The sequence below is a fragment of the Phacochoerus africanus genome, chromosome 1 (assembly GCF_016906955.1).
Source record: "Phacochoerus africanus isolate WHEZ1 chromosome 1, ROS_Pafr_v1, whole genome shotgun sequence".
Lineage (NCBI taxonomy): Eukaryota > Metazoa > Chordata > Mammalia > Artiodactyla > Suidae > Phacochoerus > Phacochoerus africanus.
Window position 1 is genome coordinate 98,033,957 of NC_062544.1, and position 24,761 is coordinate 98,058,717.

General features: G+C 35.6%; 1 protein-coding gene across 1 annotated transcript in view; it reads left to right on the plus strand.

The window, feature by feature from the left end:
- STT3B (STT3 oligosaccharyltransferase complex catalytic subunit B) overlaps nt 1–24,761 on the plus strand; it is a 100,303-nt gene that overhangs the window by 45,839 nt on the left and 29,703 nt on the right. The window contains exons 2-5 of the mRNA XM_047769405.1: nt 3,803–3,911; nt 7,820–8,107; nt 20,606–20,671; nt 22,614–22,713. Of these exons, the coding sequence (XP_047625361.1) occupies nt 3,803–3,911; nt 7,820–8,107; nt 20,606–20,671; nt 22,614–22,713 (563 nt within the window). The remainder of the gene's footprint in view (nt 1–3,802; nt 3,912–7,819; nt 8,108–20,605; nt 20,672–22,613; nt 22,714–24,761) is intronic.

Genomic DNA, 24,761 nt, shown 5'->3' on the forward strand with positions numbered 1-24,761 from the left:
TTATACTTCAACTCAAAGAATTCCCTTTAGCATTTCTTATAAGGCAGGTCTGGTAGTGATGAGGTCCTTCGAGGGGGCAGGGGTTGGTTTTTCTTTTGGTGTGTTTTTTTTTTTTTTTTGTGGTTGTTTTTTTGTCTAGGAAAATCTTTTCTGACAGACAGCTTTGCTAAATATTCTTGTTTGGCAGTTTTTTCTTCCAGCACTTTGAACATATCAAACCCCATCCTGGTTTGCAAGGTTTCTGCTGAGAAATCTGCTGATGGCCTTATGTAGGTTCCCATATATGAGATAAATTTCTTTTTTCTTGCTTTCAAAATTCTGTCTTTGATTTTTGACAGTTACATTATAATGTCTCTCATTGAAGTCTTGTATCAGTTGAATATGTATTAGGACCTGTGAACATCACATGCCTGGATGACTGTCAATTTCTTTCCCCAGATTTGGGAGTTTTTAGTCATTATTTCTTTAAATAAGCTTTCTGCTTCTTTCCCTTCTTTAGAACTTTCGTAATGTAAATATTGTTATCTTTGATGATGTCCCATAGTTAATAAATATAGGCTGTTTTTCACTTTTTTTTCTCCTCTGCCTTGATAATTTCAAGTAACCTCTCTTCTAGTTCTCAGTTTCTTCTACATATTTCAGTCTGCTGTTGATGTTCTTTACTGCATTTTTTTCATTTTATTCATTGTATTGTCAGCTCCAGTATTTTTGTTCACCTGTTGTTTTCCTGATTTGTTGAATTGTCTGTCTGGGCTCTCTTGTAGTTTGCTGAGCTTCCTTAAAACAATTACTTTGAAATCTTTGTCCAGCAATTCTTAGATCTGTTTCTTTGTTGTCAGTTACCAGAAAGTAATTGTGTTCCTTTGGTGGTTGTCATGTTTCCTTGATTTTTTTTTTCACGTTTTTTTGTTTGTTTGTTTTTGCTTTTTAGGGCCGCATCCTCTGCATATGGAGGTTTCCAGGCTAGGGGTCTAATTAGAGCTGTTACTGCAGCCTGTACCACAGCCACAGCAACGCTAGATCTGAGCCACGTCTGTGACCTACACAGACACGGCAACACCGGATTCTTAACACACTGAGTGAGGCCAGGGAGTACACCCACAGCCTGATGGTTCTTAGGTTCATTTCCACTGCACCACGGTGGGAACTACCACATTTCTTATAGCTTTGCATTTATGTCTGACCATTTGGTGGAGTGGTTTTGGTGGGGCAAGACCTTCACCTGTGGGTAGGTGCGAGGGTGCCAGTGGATAGGTTGTGACAGTTCTTACTTTGCAGAAGATTCAGAGGGGTAGCCTCTGTGTAGCTCCAATAGCTGAGGTTACTGTTAGTGAAGATTATAGGAGACCTCAGTTGCAAGGCTGCAAGTGTTTACACAGCTGATGGGGGCTTCTGATCCCTTTTTCTCCCACAAAGGATTGGCATGGGCAGGAGAATCTCTTTTGGCACCAAGTCCAGCTCACAGGTGCCTTTTGAGTGGTGGTAGTGCTGGCAGGTGCCTGTGGAATAGCCATGGAGCTGGGGACTAGAGCACAGGCAATTGTGGAGCAGCATGGAGCCGGGATCTAGGGTTTAGGCACACAGAGCAGCTGTAGATCTGCAGTCTGAAGTATAAGAGCTTAGAGAACAGCAGTGGTCCTGTAGTCCAGAGTATATGTAGAATCCTCTTTTGTGAAAGCTGTCTTGGGTGCTCTTGTCTTCCTTTGAAAAGACTGCCTAGGCCTCTCGTGGAGCAGACCATTGGTACCTGCAGTGGTAGCAATCACATGGCCGATACTCATAGCCTCCACTCTTTGTTCCTAGCTGTCTCCAGATGGTCTCAACTAAGCCTGTCTTCCTAGTGATCCTTATGTGGCTGCTCTCTGTTTTTGCTTCATTGTGTTGCTGTAGAATCTCAGTTCCTCTTAAGCCTCCCAGGGATGTTTTCTTTCACAGATAGCTGTCTGTTTCTTATTTGGGGTTGGAGGGGATGGGGTGGGATGAAGGCTGATGTCTCCTTCTACATCATCTTTCTGTTGCCACTCCTCAGAATACTTTGTCTTATTACTAATTTGCATCTTTGACCTTTATACTATTTAGCCCATCTTTTATTTTGTTTATCTTAATCATTTGACATTTGAAAAACTTAAATACTGCTTTTATCGTAGGTCTTTATTTCATAGTAATAGTAGCAGTTGCCTCTGGGTGCTTTAGAGACCTTATATTGTTTACATGGCCACCTTATTGCCATAGGTACTCTCATTGCTTTTTTTCACAGATGAAGAAAGTAAAGCACAAAATATAAGTCATTTGCCCAACCAAAATTACATAGCTAACAAGTGTGGAACTAAGATATTCACATCCACGTAGAATTGTATTCTACTTGTACTCTTAACCTCTAAGTTATGCTTCCTTCAGGTTATATCTTTTCTCTATGGTATTAATTCTTCCGTTTGTTCATTTTGAGGCTGTTTTCATATTGCTTACTTTTCTTAAATGTGATTTTGGAATGTATGCTTATTTTTGTATTTGATCAAGTCCATCTAAAAATACTAAAGTGCTTGTAAGTATTGATTTTAGGAGGGAGAGTCATGACTTGCTATTGGGAAGGATATATCAAACTGATTTTAGATATAAGGATTTCCTGTTCATTTTCCTTCTGGCAAGTAATGTTCCAGTTTTTGAATCACTTTTCTGCATGTATTGCAGATATCTTTGAGGCCTACTCCCTTTCTTGACAATCAATGGTAGGGGAATGGGACCCATCTACCTAGCTGATTCCTAATGCTAGTTAGTTACCCTGAGGATTGCTACAGGATTTTCTCTTGCCCCTCCATAACTGCTTTATACTAAAATGGAACAGGGAGTTCCTGCTGTGGTTCTGCAAGTTAAGAACCTAACTAGTTTCCATGAGGATACAGGTTCCATCCCTGGCCTTGCTTAGTAGGTTAAGGATCCAGTGTTGCTGATCCTTAATTGGCATGCTGCAGCTAGCTCCAGCTGCAGCTCCAATTGGACCCCTAGCCTGAGAACTTCCATATGCTGCAGGTGCAGCAGTAAAAAAAAAAAAAAAAGAAAAAAACTAAACATGGAACATCCCAGAAATTGCCTCTTCAACACCGTCCCCCTAGCACCACACACACACACACACACACACACACACACACCCCACCCCCCCCACCCACCCACCCCCCGTGGTTTGTAGGTTACTGCTGGTTGCATTTTGGACTGTGGCTTTTTCCATTTCATTTCTTTTCTCTCTTTTTGGTCTTTCATTGATTAAGTTTCTCATTTATTAAGATCATGTTCTTGTTTTATAGTGTCGTTAGAGTTTATCTCCCATGGTTTTAATGCTAGTATAACTTATTATTTATTTATATAATTTTTAGGATTATAGGGGTGAAGGCAGTTATGTTCAGTGTGAACCCTTCATTTTGGTGCTGTCTTTTGTCAGTGATTATTAATCTTTTGAGAGTCATTGACTTGTTTGACTGTTTGGTACATTGTATGTACCCTCACTTTTTTTATTCAAATGCATAGCTGCCTAACACCTGTACCTCAAGCAATGGCCAAGTGTTTGAGCATTACTTGTTTTGTAGACATCTTGCGGCAGGGGGAGAAGATTTGTTTTTAGTTACCTTAGAGGCATAAACCTCTTTCTTGGAAAATAATGTTATTCAGGTATGAGTAAAATTGTTATAAAAGATGTGTTTAGCCATATAGTTATATATAGAGTTGAATATAAAGTATAATATTAGAAAGATAGAGCTATTTCTAGTAAGCAGAGTTTTATAATGTTTCTTTTTTTTCTTGTTTTCTCTAGGTTTAACTATAGATCAACACATCATCTTGCGTCTCATGGGTTTTATGAGTTTTTAAATTGGTTTGATGAAAGAGCATGGTATCCACTAGGAAGAATAGTAGGTGGTACTGTAAGTATATTTGCAGTTATTTATGTTAATCTTAAAAGTTTTGTAGTTATTTGAGTAAATTATTCATTGCTAAGGTGATGGCAGTTCTTGAACTCTTTGTATAGTTAGCTAATACATTTTTCTGTGGCTTATTATCTGGTATTTAATTTGCTGAATCTCTTTTTCTTGACACTCTTCTTCCCATCCCCACCCCCCAAAGCTGTTTTTGGGTTTTCTCATACTAGCCACTATTTCTGACAAGGGCTAGAGGCTGGGAGGAGGATCTTTTGTCACAGGCTTAAGTTCATGTTACTTGGGTGTTTTTGTTTTGTTCTATAGAAACTTTTTTGAAAAAAAAAATTTGAGAGGAAGGAAATAGGAATGTAGAAGAATCAGATAATTCTAATTTTTCAGGTCCCAAATCTGTCTTAAATTATTCCAGGTAATTGAGTATTGATCACAGTTCATGGAGAATCACAATGTTTAGAAGATGACATAAGGAAAATATTTTTATTGTTTGGAATGTAAGGAAAATGTTGAAGACAAAACAAAAGACAAGACGTATTGGGGGAACATATTTTTAGTATTTTTTTCTTGATCAGTTTTGTCAGAGATTTCTCAGTTTTAGTAGATGTCTTAATCCAAAGAAGCTTTGACTTTGTTGATTATCTCATTAAATATTTGTCATCTTTTGTATTCATTTCAATTTATTTTCTTTCTTCCACTTTCTTGAACTTGTTTTGATATTTTTATCTGTTTCCTGATAGTTTGCTCAGTAATTTTCAACCTTTCTTTGTTATAAATGTATTCATTTTGAAACTGTAAATTTCCCAATAATCACTGTTTTAGCTACATTGCATAAATTTTGATATGTAGTATCTTCATCATCATTTAAGTCAAAATATATTTTAATTTCCGTTGTAATTTCCCAGTTTGTGGATTACTTAACTTTAAACTTATTTAACTTTTAAACATAAGAGAATTTCCTATTTATCTTTTCCTTGCTTTATATTTCAAATATATTAGTTAGAGAACAAATTAGGTAGTTTTAATCCTTTGAAATTTATTGAGACATGATTTGTAGCCCAAGATACAGCCAGATTTTATAAATCTGTTTTCCCTCTGTATGTGGAAGGAATGTGTTCTCCATGATAATAAGATGATGAGTTTATAATCTGGGGCATCTTATCTTGGATGTGAATAAAGAGAGAAGTAGAATAGTCATGATGGTCTCCAGGGTGAATTAGAAAGGTATTGATTGGTGAGAGATGCAGTAGATGGCTATTAGCTATACCTCTTATGTTAGCTATACTTCAGGTGTGAATCATGTTGTATATTGTATTAGTTTATTGTATTAGGGGGTTTGCTTTTTTTTTTTTTTTTTTAGGGACCACAGCCAAAGCATATGGAAGTTCTCAGGCTAGGGGTCTAATTGGAGCTACTGCTGCTGGCTTACACCACAGCCACAGCAACACAGGATCCTTACTTAATCCACTGAGCGAGGCCAGGGATTGAACCTGCATCCTCATGAATCCTAGTCGGATTCGTTTCCACTGTGCCACAATGGGAACTCCCTATTGTATTAGTTTTTGATCACTATAGTTTGTTTCCTAGTGTGTTTATAATTTTTTACCTTGAACTTTTTATATCAATGAAGGCTTGTTTTCTGAGACTCCTGATGTCCTGGTATTTGGCTCCATTTTTGTAATAATCTTTCTCATTTACCTTTATTGGAGCACTTAGAAGTTTCACTGCTTTTAAGACAGTGTTTAGAGGTTATTTCTTATTTTGTTTCTTTTCAAGGCTTTGCAAATAAGGCAAAAGTCCCTTACTGTCTCCTTTATGAATGGGTAAAATTTGTCTAGTTTCATAAACAGGTCTGGGCTTTGTGCTGGGCATTAGGCCTTTTCTTTGATCCCTGTTTGACCTAAGGTATATAAATAAGGCTTGGAGTATTTTTTTGTTTGTTTATTTGTTTAACTTCCTTGACATCAGTAGTACCTAGTTGAATTTCTTCTTTATGTTTGGAACCTGGAAAATTCCCTTCTTTTTGAGCTTAAGTACCCCTTTTCTGTTGTTGGATGGGTTTGTTTGTTTGTTTAGGGGTTTTTTGGTCCTTTCATCCAATACTTCTATGCATTTTGGCTGTGTTTTGTATGTCAATTCAGTGTGCCATATTTAGAGATAATTTTCGATTCATTTCCATTCTCTTTGAATATTGCTAGCAAAATCGGTTACCCTGGGACCTGGTATTGTATATGAAATGCAACAAAATTTTAATTTTTAGGAACAGTGATGATTGCCATTCTGTGACACCCCTCCCCCAATTTATCACACCCTCCTTCCATTCAGTAGATACTGGCATTTTGTGCCAATTATTGTTCTGTCAATGCTGGGGAAATTTTTCTTGCTATTACTGGAGCTTATATTCTTGTGAGGGGGTGTTTAGTTAATAGATAATAAATAAATTAGTAAAATAAATAGTATGTGAAATGGTGATAAGTGCTGTGGAGAAAAAGCAAGGAAGTGAATTAAAGACAATGGAGAATGTGCAATTTTAAATAGTATGGCTAGGAAAGGAAATTTATAATGTTCTTTGTAGTTTTAGTAATGGAGAAAGAAAATCTTTTAGGATTTAGATAAGGATGGAAATGTAAATATACATTTTAATTGCTGCCAAATAGGTCTAACTAATGTCCTTTTTACTTTTTATTGCTCTTTGAATCTTTTTTTTTTTTTTCAGGGCCACACTTGCAGCATATGGAGGTTCCCAGGCTAGGGGTCAAATTGGAGCTTCAGCTGCTGGCCTACATCACAGTCACGGCAACATCAGATTCGAGCCGAGTCTGCAACCTACACCACAGCTCATGGCAACACCAGATCCTTAACCCACTAAGCAAGGCCAAGGATCAAACCCACAACCTCTTGGTTCCTAGTCAGATTCGTTTCTGCTGCACCATGATGGGTTCGAATCTTCTTAATGTTTCATATTTCTTTGAATCTTCTTAATGTTTCATATTTCTCTTTTAGAGGGAGAGTGAAGAATGCAATTGTTAATTGGCCTATTCTAGTTTATTATTTCCCTTCCATCCTTAAATATCTTAAGAAGTGTAAAACATCTTATCTTCCAGGAGTTCCAAAACATTATATTTGTTGTATCCACCAACTAACTAGTCCTTCTTTTCCTAGCTAGGTTTGTTTACTTTCTAAATCTTGACTTTGAAAACCACTTAATAATATTGCACATAACTTTTTTTTCATCTTCTGTCCTTTTCTCAATCCCTTAAACACAAGTATAGGCAAAATTGGAGTGTATTAAAACCCCAAACTTAAGGGTATGTTAGTTAGACTCGTTTGTAGTGAAAAGGTAAGAGTTAGTGGGAGAAATAAGAAAGTTAACTAGTTTTCTGTTGTTAAACCTGTTCACTTATAATTGCTGGCCTTATCTTTCTTATATATGTATCTCTGCATATGAGAAGTTTTTAATTTGTATCAATCCAAAAGAACATTGAATTTTGTAGTATGTGAGGAAAGCATATTGTTTTGAGAGCTTAGTCTCAAACTTTCTATAAACAATGTATAATAATAAAGAAAAGGGAGTTCCCATCGTAGCTCAGCAGTTAACGAACCCAACTAGCATCCATGAGGACTCAGGTTTGATCCCTGGCCTTGCTCGGTGGGTTAAGGATCTAGCCTTGACGTGAGCTGTGCTGTAGGTCGCAGAGGCGGCTCAGATCCAGGGTTGCTGTGACTGTGGCATAGGCCAGTGGCTTCAGCTCCAATTCAACCCCTAGCCTGGAAACTTCCATATGCTGTGGATGCGGCCCTAAAAAGACAAAAAAAAAAAAAAAAAAAAAAAGAACTTAAGTTAGTTTTTTCAGCTACCTCATTTTATGTGTGATTAAATTTTCCATTTTTTTTCTTCCTAGGTTTACCCAGGATTGATGATAACAGCTGGCCTTATACATTGGATTTTAAATACGTTGAACATAACAGTTCATATAAGAGATGTATGTGTGTTCCTTGCACCAACTTTTAGCGGCCTTACATCTATATCTACTTTCCTGCTTACCAGAGAACTTTGGAACCAAGGAGCGGGACTTTTAGCTGCTTGTTTTATTGCCATTGTACCAGGTTACATTTCTCGGTCAGTAGCTGGATCCTTTGATAATGAAGGCATTGCTATTTTTGCACTTCAGTTCACATATTACTTATGGGTAAGTATCACTTAATGTTTCGCTATTGTTAATACCCATGAACTTTCTACTAAAATGCTGTTGTACAGCATTTGTCTTTTATCAAATATGGTTGCAAATGGAGAAGTCTGTTATTGCTCATAACAAGTCATAGCTCCAGTAAAGAAGCTATCAAAAAATAAGCTTTTGATTTTATTTGATTCTTAGAGGGGAGGATTAGAAATACTTAAGAAAGTTGAAATGTGGTTCAGTGACTTAGGATTTTGAATTGTGTTTTTTCAAAACTCGTGTCATGTTGCTGTTGTCAAGTTATTTCTTCCTTCCCAATCTATTTCCTTGTGTGCCTCACTGTTTTAGCTAGCACTTCCAGTATGATATTGAAAAAGAGGAGATCATCCTTGCCTTGTTCCTTTTTTTAATGGGAAAACTTTGAGTTGAAATATGTTAACTATAGATTTTTTTTGTAGCTACTATTTGTCAAGTTGAAGATGTTCTACTATTTCTAGTTAGCTGAGAAATTTTATCATAGTGGTTGTTGGATTTTGTCAAATGCTTTTTCTATGTGTATTGATACGTAGTTGTCTTGAACAACATGGGTTTTCAAAAACCCATGTATATGCAAATTTAAAAAAACCAAATGTATATTGCAGTACTACCAAGGCGGTTGAATGCATAGATGTGAAACTGCAGATTACGTAGGGCTACCATAAAGTTATATGTGGATTTTTGATGCCAGTGGGAGTTGAGAGGTCAGTGTCCCAACCCCTGCTTTGTTCTAGAGTCAGCTGTAATTACATGGTATTTTTCCTTTGACCTTTTGATGTGATGAATTAGATTAATTTATTTTCAAATGTTGAACCAGTTTTGTACCTGGGGTAACTCTCACTTGATCATGATATATAATTCTTATTTTGTTAGATTTGATTTCCTAATAACTTTTGAGGATTTTTGCGTCTATGTTGAGACAGATAGTGGTCTATAGTTTTCTTTTCTGTAGTGTCTTTGGTTTTGGTATTAGGACAATGCTGGCCCTGTAGAATGAGTGGGAAGTATTCCCTCTGCTTCTCTTTTCTGAAAGACATTGTAAAGAATTGCATCTCTTTACAATTAGAATATATATATTTTTCAAATGTTTGAATTCACCATTGAACTAACCTTGGCTTGCTGCTTTCTGTTTTGGAAGGGTATTAGTTATTGACTGAATCCATTTCTTTAATAGAGACCTATTCAGATTGTTTAAGTTTTCCCAGATTCTTTCAAGGAATTGATCCATTTCATCTAGGTTATCAAGTTTGTAGACAAAGAATTGTTCATCACATTCCTTTATTATCCTTTTAATGAAGTCTGTAGTAGCTGTAATGATTGATGTTCCTTCTTTTATTAATCTTTGTGTTTTCTTTTTTCTTTGCCTGGCTGGAGGCTCATTGATTTTTGTTTAGTTTTCAAAGAACCAGTTTTTGAATTTCGTTGATTTTTCTCTGTAAATTTCCTGTTTTTCAATTTCATTGATTTCTGCCCTGATTATTATTTCTTTTTTTCTGCTTCCTTTAGATTTAAATTGCCCTTCTTCTTCTAGTTCCTAGCGTGGAAACTTAGGTAATTGTTTTAGATCTATCTTTTCTATCATGGGCATTCAGTGCTGTAAATATCCCTATGATCATGGCTTTCTCTACATCCCACAAATTTTTGATAAGTTGTGTTTTCATTTTTATTAACAATATTTTTAAATTTCTTGGTGTTCTCTTGTGGCCCAGAAGGTTAAGGATCAGGCATTGGTCACCAATAGCAGCTTGGTCCCCTGCTGTGGAGCAGGTTTAATCCTTGGCCTGGAAATTTGCCATGGGTATGGCTCCCCCCAAAAAATTATCTTCAGATTTTTTTATTTGACCCATGTTTTTATTTAAAGGTATGTTGTTTTATCCCCATGTATTTTGAGATTTTCCAGTTATTTTTCTGTTATTGATTTTTAGTTTATGCTGCAGAGATCACGTGTAATTTTTATTCTTTTAAATTTGTTAAGATGTGTCTTATGGCCCAAATGATAAAATGATTTTACCACCCATGTGGTCTTGAGAAGACTATGTATTCTGCTCTGAAGTCATCTTTAGATGGCCATTATACCCAGTGTCCACTTGATTAATGGTATTGTTGTGTTTGAATTGTGTCATTATTAATTTTCACCCTGCTGGATCCTTCCTTCTGAGAGGGGAGGTCTTTTTAAGTTTCCAGTTATGATAGTGGATTCATCCATTTATTCTTGCTTTCTCTCAGGTATTTTCCCCTCTTTGACACTGTTGTTGGTCGCATACACTATAAGGATTATATGTCTTCTTTGAGAATTAATCCCTTGATCATTATATAATGCTCATCTTTATCTCTTACAGCTTTCCTTGCTTTGAGGTCAGTTTCTATCTGAAATTAATACCAATACTGCTATTCTTGCTTTTTTTTTTTTTTAAGGGCCACACCCACTGCATATGGAGATTACTAGGCTAGGGGTCCAGTCGGAGCTACAGCTGCCGGCCACAGCCACGGCAACGCGGGATCCAAGCCATGTCTGTGACCTACACCACAACTCATAGGAACACCAGATCCTTAATCCTCTGAGCAAGGCCAGGGATCGAACCTGCAACCTCATGGTTCCTAGTCAGATTCGTTTCCACTGTGCCACAACGGGACCTCCTAAACTATTTTTAATAGTTGCCATAGAGCTTGCAATATACATTTAACAACTAATCCAAGTCCACTCTCAAAAAATACTATACAGGGAGTTCCCATCATGGCACAGCAGAAATGAATCCAACTAGGAATCATGAGGTTGCGGGTTCCATCCCTGGCCTTCCACCAGCATTTGCTCACCTAGTGTCTCTATCACAGATTGTTATTTCTCACAATATTTCAGACTTTTTTCATTTTTACATTTGTTATGGTGATCTGTGATCAGAGATCTTTGGTGTTACCATTGCAAAAAGACTACAACTTGGTGAAGATTCAGATGATGGTTAGCCTATGCCCAGCTACAGCAACATGGGATCCAAACTGTGTCTGTAACCTAGGTGGATCCTTAACCCACTGAGTGAAGCCAGGATTGAACCTGTGTCCTCAGGGATACTAGTAGGTTTTGCTACCACAAAACCGTAACGGGAACTCCTTTTTTTTTTTTTTTTTTTTTCTATAGCTGGATCCTTTAACCCACTGCACCAGGCTAGGGATTGAACCTGCCACCTCTACAGTGACCAGAGGTACTGAGGTCAAATTCTTAACCCACTGTGCCACAGTAGGAACTCCCTAATTCCTCCTTCTTACCCCTTGTATCACTACTGTCATTCATTTTTCTTATAAATAAGCCATGTAATAGAGTACATTGTTGGTTTTATTATTTTCAACAACCTTATCTGTTAGATCAAAAATAAGAAAACTAAAAGTTCTTAATTTACCTTTAGTTATTATGTCTTCAGTGTTCTTCCTTTCTTTGTGTAAATCTAAGATTCTGATCTGTTGTATGTTCCTTCTTGCTAAAGAACTTTTAGCGTTTATTGCAAGGCAAGTCTACTGCCACACATTCCCTCGATTTTTGAGAGAAAGTCTTTATTTCTCTTTTAATCTTGAAGGATACTTCCACAGGGCACAAATTCTAATTTGATGGGGGAGGGTTTCCTCAATATTTTAAATATTTCACTCTGTTTTTGTCTTGCTTACATGATTTCTGAGTAGAAGTCATGTAATTCTTATCCTGTCTTCTGTAGGTAAGGTGTCTTCCTCTGGCTTCTTTCAGGATTTTTTTTATCTTTGATTTTTTTATAGTTTGAAAAAGGTATGCCTAGTTGTGGTTGGTTATTTTCGCATTTATTGCTTAGTGTTTGAGCTTTCTGGATCTCTAGTTTGGTGTCTGACTTTATTTTGGGAAATTATCAGTCGTCAACCTTGCATATGTATGTTTGCTTGTTTATTATTTTAGCCTATGTTCATACTTCTTCAGTGTTGGAAATTGCACAAAATGTTTACGTACGAATACTCTTTTATATGTTAAGTATATAAGCAGTTAAGTGAATTGCAGCATTATTTTCCTCTTTAATAATTATTTTATCTCCTTTAAAGCTCTTTAGCTTGTGGATATTTTTGCTTTGGCAAGGAATTCTAGAGGAGAATTGTTGCAGTCAATCAGTATAGACAGTTGCTTGATCCTGAGTGTAAGAGAGAAGAAAGAAAAGCACCCATGGAGATGAAGATGATGAAAAGCAGTAGGATATTGCTAATGCTGCGATATTTACCAAAAAAGTTTAAAAACACCTGAGGGGAAAAAACCCTTCAATTTTGGAGCATCCTTCTGAGGTCTTTCAACTAATATATAATACTTAAATTATATATTAAATATATATCTTGACATCATAGATGGATAAATGCATGCATGGATTTTGACAATGTAATGCCAAGTTGAAAAATAAGTTGAGGGAGTTCCTGTTGTGGCTCAGTGATAACAAACCAGACTAGTATCCATGAAGATGCGGGTTTGATCCCTGTCCCTGCTCAGTGGGTTAAGGATCCAGTGTTACCATGAGCTGCAGTGTAGGTGGCAGACGCAGCTTACATCTGGCATGGCTGTGGCATAGGTGGCAGCTACAGCTTCTATTCAGCCTTTAGCCTGGGAACTTCCATATGCCACGGGTGTGGCCGTAAGTTAAAAAAAGAAAATAAAGAAAAATAAGTTGAGGTAGAATAGGAGTTCCTGTTGTAGCTCAGTGGTTAATGAACCGACTAGTATCCATGAGGTGCTAGTTCAATCCCTGGACTTGCTCAGTGGGTTAAGGATCTGGCGGTGCCGTGAGCTGTGGTGTCAATCACAGACATGGCTTGGATCCCACATTGCTGTGGCTGTGGCTTAGGCCAGCGGCTACCGCTCTCATTCAACCCCTAGCTTGGGAACCTCCATATGCTGCAGATGGGGCCCTAAAAAGACAAAAAAAAAAAAAAAGTTGAGGCAGAATACATAAGATAATTCTAAATGGTTCAAACCATACTGTGTATTGTTTGTTTATACCTGTTTATAATGAAAATATAAAAGTAGTAACATTTATCCATCATATATACCAACTTCCTGGTAGTGGTTTTTCCTGAGTGTGGAGGGTGACATTGAGAGAGGAAGTATCAGCAGAGGTTCAACTATGTTAGTTAAAAAAATGCGTTTTTTAATAAAACCATTAAAGCAAATGTGATACTGTATTTGCATTTGGAAGTCTGGATGGCTATTATTCTCAACTCTTCTATATGTTTGGAACATTATGTAATAAAGTTTAAAAATAATACATCTATGTCTTGGAAATTTAGAAACAAAACTAATGTAAAGAAACCATCACCCATGTATTAACTACCATTTAAATTTTGTCATAGTTAAAGTGTAACAAATTGAGACAAAATTCATAGAACATAAAATTCACTATTTTAACCATTTTAAGGTGTACAGTTCAGTAATTTTTAGTGTCTTCTGTTTACTTACAGAACGTTTTATCACCCCTAAAGAAACCTTTTACCTCCGAATTCCTCCTTTCCTCCATTAATTTAATTTTTGTTTGAAGGCTTACCTATTCTGGACATTTCATGCAAATAAAATACATATCAGAGTTCCCATTGTGGTTCAGTGAAAATAAATCTGTCTAGTATCCATGAGGACACAGGTTCGATCCCTAGCCTTGCTCAGTGGGTCAGGGATCCAGCGTTGCCATGAGCTGTGGCTGTGGCATAGGCCAGCAGCTGTAGCTCCAGTTCACCCTTTAGCCTGGGAACCTCCATATGCCACAGGCGCAGCCCTAAAAAGCAAAAGAAACCAAAAAACAAAACAGTGACCTTCTATGTATGACTTCATTTACTTAGCATTATTATTATTATTATTATTATTATTATTTGTCTTTTTGCTATTTCTTGGGCCACTCCCAGGGCATATGGAGGTTCCCAGGCTAGGGGTCCAATCAGAGCTGTAGCCACTGGCCTACGCCAGAGCCACAGCAAGGCAGGATCCGAGCCGCGTCTGCAACCTACACCACAGCTCATGGCAACGCCGGATCATCAACCCACTGAGCAAAGGCAGGGACCGAACCCACAACCTCATGGTTCCTAGTCGGATTCGTTAACCACTGCGCCACGACGGGAACTCCATACTAAGCATTATTTTTTATATGTATCAGTACTTTTTATGGCTGAATAATCCAATATATGCATACATTGCATTTTTAAAACCCATTATTAGTTGGTAGTCATTTTAATGTATGGACCATAATGGATAATGCTGCCAACGACATAAGTGTACAACTTTTTGTGTAGACATATGTTTTCAGGTTGCCGTAATAACTTTGTGATTAACTTTTTGCAGAACTGCCAGATTGTTTCCCACAGTGGTTTCCCCAGTTTACAGCAATGTACGTGGATTTCAGTTTCTCTTGATCCTTGTTAGTGCTTGTATTTTTTTGTTTTTTGGTTTTTTTTTCGGTTTTGGTTTTTTTTTGTTTGTTTGTTTTCTTTGCCTAATGGTATGAAATATGGTATCTTCTGAGTTGGTTTTGTGGGGTTTTTTAAATTATGGTAAAATACAAACAACATAAAATTTATCTTCTTAACCATTTGTAAATGTAAAGTTCAGTGATGTTTAATACATTCATAATGTTTTGCAACCATCACCACCACCACCATCTCCATAGTAAGTTTGAAATTATATCCGTTAAACGTAACTCCCCATTTTAACCTTCTCCACCCCTGACAACCACCATTCTACTTTTTCTGTCTCTATAATTTTGAGTACTCTAGGTATTTCATACAAGTGGAATTATAGTCTTTGTCTTTTTGTGGCTGGTTTATTTCACTTAGTGTAATGTTCTCAAGGTTTATCCATGCTGTGGAATATGTCAGGATTTCCTTCCTTTTATGGCTGAATAATATTCCATGTAGATATATACTGCTTTTTATTTATCCATTCATTTCTTGGTGGGCACTTGGATTGCTTCCATGTTTTAGCAGCTACAAATAATGTTGCTATGAACATAGGTATGAAAATCACTCTTGAAGACCTTGCTTTCATTTCTTTTGGATATAGACCCAGAAGTGAAATAGCCAGATCTGTGGTAATTCTATTTTCAATTCTTTGAGGAACCACTACCTTGTTTTCTGTAGCAGCTGTAGGGGTAAATTTTTCGTGAAATCCAGTTTGTCCACTTTTTCTTTTATTGGCTATGCCTTTAATGTCATATCCAAGAGATCATTGCCAAATCTAGTGTCATGAAGATTTTGCCCTGTTTTCTTCTAAGAGTTTTTAGCTTTAGGTCTTCATTTAAGTCTCTTTCAGTTAGTTTTTGTATATGCTGTTAGAAAAGGGTCTAACTTCCTTATTTTGCTCATTGATACCCACTTTCCTCAGCATCATTTATTAAAGAGACTGCCCTTTCCCCAATCAAAGAACTTGTCACCCTTGTTGAAAATCCTTTGACCATATATGCAAAGATTGATTTCTGGGTTCACTGTTTTGTTTCATTGGTCTGTATGTCCTCATGTTAGCACCACACTGTTTTGATAACTATAGCTTTGTAGTGAATTTTAAAATTGGGAAATTTTGTCCTCCAGCTCTTTTGTTCTTTTCCGAGATTCTTTTGGCTATTAGGGGCCCCTTGAGATTCCATGTGACTTTTAGGATGGGTCTTTTTACTTCTGCAAAGAAAAAAAAATCATGGGATATTTTTAATATGGATTGCATTGATTCTGTAGACAACTTTGGGTAGTAGTGTCATCTTCTAGTCCATGAATGACCATAGAATGTTTCCATTTATATTTTATTTAGTAGCATTGTTTTCTAGTTTTCATCATACAAGTCTTTAACTTTGTTGTATTTTATTCTTTTTGATACTATTGTGATAGGAGCTTTTTGGTAGCTTCCATTTTGCATTGTTCATTGTTCATGTATAGAAATGCAACCAATTTTTGTGTATTGACCTTGTATCTTACTATTTTGTTGAGTTAGTTTATTAGCTCTAAAAGTTTTTGTATGTGTAATCTAGGACTTTCTGCATATGAGATCAGATCGTATCTGCAAGCAAGGCTGATTTTACGTCTTCCTTTCCAATTTTGGTGCCTTTTATTTATCTTTCTTGCTTAATTGCTCTGACTAGAACTTCAAGTTGAATAGAAGTGGTGAAAGAGCATCCTTTTCTTGTTCTTCATCTTAAAGGAAAAACTTAAGTCTTTCACCATTGAATATGTTTGCTCTGGGTTTTTCATATATGTCTTTTGATTCACAAAATTTTAAATTTTTCATGAAATTCAGTTTGTCTATTTTGTCTAATATATAATGACTTTATTATATATTAACAAGTAATGTATGTTATTAAGTATGTAATAGATTTTTACGTTATATACTAGTACATAGTATTTTGTATATTAATGCTATTTTTATACATGATATTTCTCAGATGGAGGTATTTGATGCCTCAGTAAAGGCCCATGAATACCGTACTCCTTGGTTTCTTTCATGTTTAAATATGGTTTTGGTTTTGTTTTGTTTCGTTTTTTTAATAGTCTCATACTTGAAAGTTTGGCTAGATAGAAAGGTCTAGGTCATTTGTTCTTTACTTGAATTTCTTGAAATTGTTATACTACTGTCATTTTATTTTGTGTGTTTCTTATAAAATGTGGTCTTCTTTTTTTTCCTGAAATAATAGCACATTTTTTCCCTGTACCATTGAAGTCTAATAAATTTCCTAGGATAAGTCCTAAAGTTGACCCTTCTGGTAATAATGACTGCTTTAAAGATGTAGATTGCTATTTTTAATTTCTGGAATAATATCTTTCATTATAGTTTCAGACATTAGTTGATTTCACTATTTTGTTTTTCTTGGGTCTTCTTCCTTTTTGAATTCTGGCTCTATCTCTAGGGGTTGTTTAAACCTCCTCCACCTCTATTTCATCAACTAGAAAGTAGAAGTAATAATAGTACTTACCTACCTTGTATGATTTAAATAGGTTGTAAAGGTATATAGCATTCATAGGAACACAAGTGATGAGTGTATGTTTGTTGTTACTTCTGTTGTTACTCACCAAAAACAGAGCTCAGGTAAATAGAATAGTACTTAGAACAACATGTATTACTGTATTGCCTCCTATAGTTTTTGGTTTTTTTGTTTTAAAGTTTCCTCCTATGCCTTTGTAATCAGTCCTCTCCTTAACCCATATTACTAGGAACCACAGATCTGATTTCTGTCATTATGTCTTTGGAGTGTCTTTTCTGGAATGCCATATTATAGAAACAGTATGGGATGACCCTTTGTGCCTGGCTGCTTCACTTAGCATAATACTACTGAGAATCATCTATGTTGTTGAATGTTTTAGTAGTTTGTTACATTTTATTGCTGAGTAGTATTCTGTTGTATGGATGTGCTAGAATTTGTTTTCTAGCTTTCGACAGTCATGAATAAAGAATTTGTTTTCTAGCTTTCGACAGTCATGAATAAAGAGGCTATAAATATTTGCATATAGGCATTCATATGGATATAAGTTAGTATTCCTCTTGAATAAATGCTTAGGTAGGGGATTGCTGGTTTTGTATAATAAGTACATGTTTAATTTTATAAAAAGCTGCCATATGGTTTTTGAAAGTGACTATCTTGCATTCCCTGAACCAAAGCATAAAGAGTTGAATTTACTTTGTTTGCATCACCAACACATAGTTTGTTCAGATTTTTAAATTTTGGCCATTCTAGTAGTTATGTAGTGGTATCTCATGGTTTTAACTTGCTTTTCCCCAGTGACTAACATTATCTTTTCATGTGCTTATTTCCCATCCCTATTCTTCTTTGACGAAATATCTGTTTAGATTTTTTGCCTATGTTTTTGTTGGGTTGTTTCATTTCTTACTGCTGAGTTATAAGAATTCTTTATATATTCTGGAAATAAGTCCTTTATCAAGTATGTGTTTTAGTTTGGATGAAGTCTGATTTATTATGTTTTTCTTTTATGGATCTTGCTTTTGTGTATCATCTAAGAAATCTTTGGCTACCCCAAAGTAACAAACATTTTCTCATGTGTTTACTTCTAGAAATTCAGTAGTTTCAGGGTTCACATTAAGATCTATCTGTGGTGCAAGAAGAGGGCTGAGGTTCTCTTTTGGAGGGTTATTAATGTCTCATCATTTGAATGTCATTGTTGAAAAGACTCTCCTTTCTCCACTGAATTACTCACCTTGGTAGCCTTGTCAGGATAGGTTGACTGTATGCATGTGAGTCTATTTTGGGATTCTTCTTTTTTATTGAGCTCTGTATATATCCTTAGATGGTATACCATGCTGTCCTGAAATCAGGTAGCATGAGTGATTTAACTTTGTTCTTTTTCAGAATTATTTTGGCTCTTCTTAGTCCTTTGCTTCATACAAATTTTAGATTTGACTTAATATCTACCCAAGCCCAGCTAGGATGTTTATTGGGAGTGCATTAAATCCATAGATAGTTTCGGGGGAGTTGTTACTTTAACAACATGAACATGTTGGAGTTCACCCTTTGGTACCACAGGATTGGCAGTATCTTGGGAGCACTGGGACGCAGATTCAATCCCCAGCCTGGCACAGTGGGTTAAGGATCTGGCATTGCCACAACTGCGGCTTAGGTCACAGTGCCGTATGCTACAGGGCAGGCAAAGAAAGAAAAAACATGGAACATGCTGTCTCTTTTAATTACTTATGTTTTTTATTTTTTGGATTTTGCTTTAATTTGTCTAGTTTATTAAGTTAGTTGTTTGAGATCGTCTCTTCTAATATAAGTACTTAAAGGTACAGTAAGTTTCCATCTAAGCACTATTTTAGCCTCACTGCACAAACTTTTTCTGAGAAATAATTTGCTTACCATAAAATCACCCTTTTAAAGTATATAATTCAGTGGCTTTCAGTAGGTGAATAAAGTTGTAAAACAATTTGTGCCCTGGAAGTTTTTCTTACTTTTAAATTGTCAATATTTTAATATATTCCCTTCCCTATTCACGTTTTAAAATAGAACCCACCTTGTTATCTTGCCCTGCGCAAAGGTAAACCATAGTCCCTCTTTTCAAAATCAGCATGTTTTGGGGGAGGAGAGTGAAGTGTATTTTGTCACAGACATATACTATAATGTCAAATTCAAGGCAGTCTTTCATAGTATACCGTCTCATACAGCTCTAAGGGCTGTCTCTTTTCTTTCTCTTTTTCTCCCCCACCCCCCTTTTGTTTTGTTTTGTTTTATTTTTTTGGCTTATATTTTAATCTCCCCCAAAGAGTAGATGTCACTGGTAGTTTGTTTTTAATGTACTAATAGAAGCCCATTTTTTGAAAGTAAAGAATTCTTCGAAATAAGCTATATAGAATACTCTTAAATTTGAACTTTCCGTGAGAACATAGAGCTAACTCTTTTGATACAGAATTGCTTATAATGGGACTTAGTCTTATTTTTTGAGGACACTCACTTGATTCATCTTAAAGATGACACTTTGCTCTAGGCATAAGTATTTAGAGCTTGCATTTCTGTTTTCTGAAAGTGCTAATATATTTTGCTTTTTCAGGTGAACATATAAACTGTGACCTGGGAATTATTTCTTTGATTAGTTTTTTGAAACAATAGATTTGTCAACTTTTTGAATCTTCATTTATTGCAAGTTGTTTTTCCCGTTAGGGTAATTGAGAATTTTACTATCATATCATTAGACCTTCTAGAAATTATTTTAAGAATGCAAATTTATTGAAGATACTGATTGTAGTATCTAAAAATTTCTAGGTGGTAAGTTCTCAAAAATGTATGCTCATAATTGTAATTATATAATGTGAGCTATAGATGATTACATTCAAATGAAGAACTTCAGATTAAGATGTTATGTCTAAGCAAACCAACCATATACAAATGTAGATTTACTGAACAAATTTATTTTTAGTTAAAAATCTGTTGATGTTAATCATTTTAAGATAGAAAATATAAAATGGAAAAATATAATTCATTCTTTTTAAGATAATTCTTTCTTCTAAAAACTACATGACGGGAGTTCCCGTCATGGTGCAGTGATTAACGAATCCGACTAAGAAGCATGAGGTTGAGGATTTGATCCCTGGCCTTGCTCAGTGGGTTAAGGATCCGGTATTGCCATGAGCTGTGGTGTAGGTCGCAGACGCGGCTCGGATCCCGCATTGCTGTGGCTCTGTGTAGGCCGGTGGCTACAGCTCTAATTAGACCCCTAGCCTGGGAACCTTCATATGCCTTGGGAGCGGCCCTAGAAAAGGCAAAAGGACAAAAAAAGAAAAAAAAAAAACTACATGACCAAAAAAAAAAAAAATCAAAACTATTCCCAAAATGTCTAACTACTGTCCAGTGTTATAAATGTACATGTTAAGTGGATCCAAATGTCTGTGTAACCTCAGTATTTTTCAGAAATAATCTTTGTTTTTAGTAAGCAAGTTTACTAAGCATTTAACCTTTTTTCATTCAGCAGGAACATTTATGCATATTTTTATTATATCGCTTGCTTGTTTTTTAGGTAAAGTCTGTAAAAACTGGGTCAGTTTTTTGGACAATGTGCTGCTGCTTATCGTATTTCTACATGGTAAGATTTCATCTTTGAAACTGCGTGAAGTCTAACAAGCCTTTGGCAGCTGGACCAGTGCCACCTCTTTGTCACTCTCTTCTCAGCTTAGGGCTAGTTCTACATTTCCTTTCTGCTGTAGGCTCTTAAGATCCTAACTTTTGTTTAATGTATTCTCTTTCATTACTGCCACACTCTAACCTGCTCCCATCTTCAGGGCCTTGTATGGGGAGGGCTAATACTCAACCCCTCAAATACAATATTTGCAGCAAGTAAAACAAAAACTTTTCAAATGTTTTTTTCCTAAATAATGATCACATTAAACTTGTAAACTACTTAATATAATTTTTTCAATCTCATGCCTTTCTTTTCCATACCACAGCCTATATAGTAGTCTTATGCTGAAAATTAATGATAATGTTAGGTAACTTTTTTTAGTTTTTTAAACAGATAGGGAGTTTATGCATTCAAATTATTCATGCCTCTTTTAAAGTGATTAAAGGTTAGGGCACATACTGTGTGGTTGTGCTCAGTAATAATAGCAAACCCATTCTCATTCAAGTTTAGGCTTAAGTTCTGGAAGTAATCAGAGAAGTTCATCAATTAAAACTGGAGCTCAGTTAGAATCATTTTTTTGGTGAAAAGTAGCATGTAACTGGGGCAGTAAACTGATGTTCTTTATAAATTATAAACTGAAGGCATTTTCTCATAAGTGGTTCTAAAATGCTTTAAACAAGGGCAGCATTGTTAGAATATGTATGGTAACATATAGTTTCCTAAAGTGACTCTTGTTACAAATGATTCTTATAATTACTACAGCACATGTAAAAACTTTGATCTTGACAGACCTTATTGCTTATTATTGAATGTACTTAAAAGTTAATAAATTCTATTGGTTTGGAATAAACATGGTCTTTAGAATCTTTATTGATTTAGACCAGAGCATACTTAATATTCTGATAAATAGAATTATTCCAGCTTTGTAATACAGGCTAAACATTAAACTGGGATCTTGATTTGTAATCAAGAAAGTAGTGAAAAGTAATTATACCCAAAGTAGCACCTTTTATTTTGAGGATCTCAAAGCTTATTCATATCATCTGAACATTGCTTTTAGCTGAGTTGTTGACTGATGCTAACATCCATTGTTCTTATTCTCTGAAGTTTCTTGCAATGTATTTTATCATGAAAAATGGGGAAGTTGGGGTTCCCATTGTGGCTCAGAGGTAGCAAATCTGACTGGTATCTATGAGGACACAGGTTCAATCCCTGGCCTGGCTCAGTGGGTTAAGAATCCGGCATTGCCCTGAGCTGCAGTGTAGGCTGCAGATGCAGTTCAGATCCCGGGTTGCTGTGGCTGTGGCATAGGCTGGCAGCTGCAGCTCCAATTCAACCCCTAGCCCAGGAACTTCTATATGCTGCACCTGCAACCCTAAAAAGACAAAAAAGGGGGTGGGAAGTAAAGGCTTTTTTTTTTCTTTTAAAAATTAATGATCTATATTCTAAAAGTCTGTACCTTCATGAGTCTTTTTTTTGCCAATTCATAAATTATAATGTTCTTAATAAGTTTAATTTACTTTGACCATTTCTTAATTGAATATAGAAAAGTATATCGTTGTTCCACTAATGCGGCTTAGAACCACACCCCAGATAACTGTGGTAAACCTTTTACAACCTGGAAAATGTTGAAAGCAGCCATACCTATTTTTGTTCATTTTTTATTAAATCTTGCACACATACGGAAGAGTATATTGGATTTATGGGATTGTGTTTTAATTATCAGTAAAATTAAGGAAAATTAGATTATTTGTAGGTTATATAAATCCATTTTTAAGTATCTCTCAAAATTGTTAAAAATCCTAGTGTTTATATTTGCTTATTATATATTTAGACTGTCATGACAGAACTTTATTTTAAAAAGCAAATATATAAATTGTGTAACTTACCATTTCTTTGCTTATAGGTCTCTGCTTGGGGTGGTTATGTGTTTATTATCAACCTTATTCCGCTGCATGTATTTGTGTTGTTACTAATGCAGAGATACAGCAAAAGAGTCTACATAGGTAAGTGACTAGACTTTTGATATCTGTCAGCTTCCAAGAGGTGTTTAGTATACAGTCTTTTCATTGAATACACATGTCCAGTATTACCTGTGAGAAGGTAAAAATAATTTTACTTTTATTTTGCTTTTTGTATTCATAGGAGGGTCAGGCATTTTTACCTGTGTCGTTTACCACCTTTCCCTTAGTGAGTTTTCATTTTGTTTTTATGGAAATTTTTTTAGATTTAATATGTCAACCTTTTTTTTTTTTAATTTGAGGGAGTGGGCATTTCTGTCATTCACGTACACATATTATTCAGATTCAGCTTACTCACTCTAAAAGGTTGAGCATCCTTAACACTTTAATAAAAACTTTTGAAAGCCCTTTCTGTATAATATGCAACATACTATCTTAGTCCATTCAGGCTGCTATAACAAAATACCACAGACCAGGTAGTTTATAAACTACAGAAATTTATTTCTCACAGTTTTGGAAGATAGTCTAAGATGAAGGCACCAGGAAGCTCACATTGTTGTGAGAGCTCTTTTCCTTGTTCATAGCTGGTACCTTCTTTGTCCCTACATGGTGAAAAGGATGAACCCGCTCTCTGGAGCCTCTTTTAAAAGGGTACTGATCCCTGGAGCTATCATTACGTGGTCATCTCCCAAAGGCCACTGGCTAATACCATTTTCTTGGCCCTTAGATTTTCAACATATGAATTTGGGGAAGACACAAACATTCAAACCGTACCATAGATTCTTTTCTCAACAGAATTTTAATTTTCTCTACAGGTTTTAAAACTGCTTTTAAGTAAGATGCTTAGTAGTAGATGGTGTCTCAAATATTAGAGCTCATGATGGGGACAGAACTTTTATAAGTTGAATTAATCAGAGACAAATTGTGGTCTGAAACCAGTGTCTTAGTAAAATAATTTAATTCCATTGTAGTAATGTTGTTGGAAAACAATTAACAAAAAGATTTAAAGTTTATTTACTTCATTAAAAAACATGGTAGTTTGGTGACTCCTTAAAAACTTAATCATATTTTTTAATATGACCCACAGTTCCAATCCTAGTTATATACCCAAGAGAATTGAAAATATATATTTACACAGAATGTTTGCAGCAGCATTCATTATTCGTAATAGCCAAAAAGTCAGTACAACCCAGTGTTCAACTGATAAATGGATGGGATAAAGTGTGGTATATCCATAAAATGGAATATTACTCATCATTAAAAGAAATGGAGTACCCATGCATGTTACTTCATGAGCCTTAAAAACATTATGCTAAGTAAAATAAGCCAGACACAAAAGGCCATATATACTGTAGGATTTGTTCTGTGTGAGATGTCCAGAACAGGCAAATCCATGAAGATGGCAAACAGATTAGAGACAGAAAGTTGGTTTAATAGTTGCCAGGAATTTGGGGAGTAGAGGAGTGACTGCTAATGAGTATGGGGTTTGAGTGGGAGAGTGAGGAAATGTTCTGGAGTTAAACAGTGGTGATAGTTAAACAACTTCTTGGATATAATAAAAAGCATTCAATGGTACATTTTTTGACTATGGATTTTATCAATTTGAAAAACAAAAATTTATAGTGTATTATATTTATAGCCATTTCAGCATACTTGATAACATCACCACCAAAACAGTACATATGTATATATGAAGTTCTCCTAATATACCACAAATTATCTTCACATGTATTTAACTCGTTTAATCTTCATAACTGCACTGAGAAAATAGGTACTGTTGCTGTCATTTAGCAGATGGGAAAATAAGAGAAGCCATAATTTGCTCAAGATCATGTAGATAGTAATGGTGCTGAAGCCTAAACTTAGATGTTTTGGTTCCACAGACCATGATGCAAAATATCAGCATAACCATGTGCCTACCATATAAATAAACACCTTACTGTTGACGAAGATCTATGATATATATCTCTTTACCCTGAATACACTATAAACAATCATTGAAATGCAGAAAAGAAGATGATAGACTAAACAGTAACTCTTGGCTTTATGTTTTAGAACAATATGGGAAAAAACCTTAAATGATTGTGGAGAGG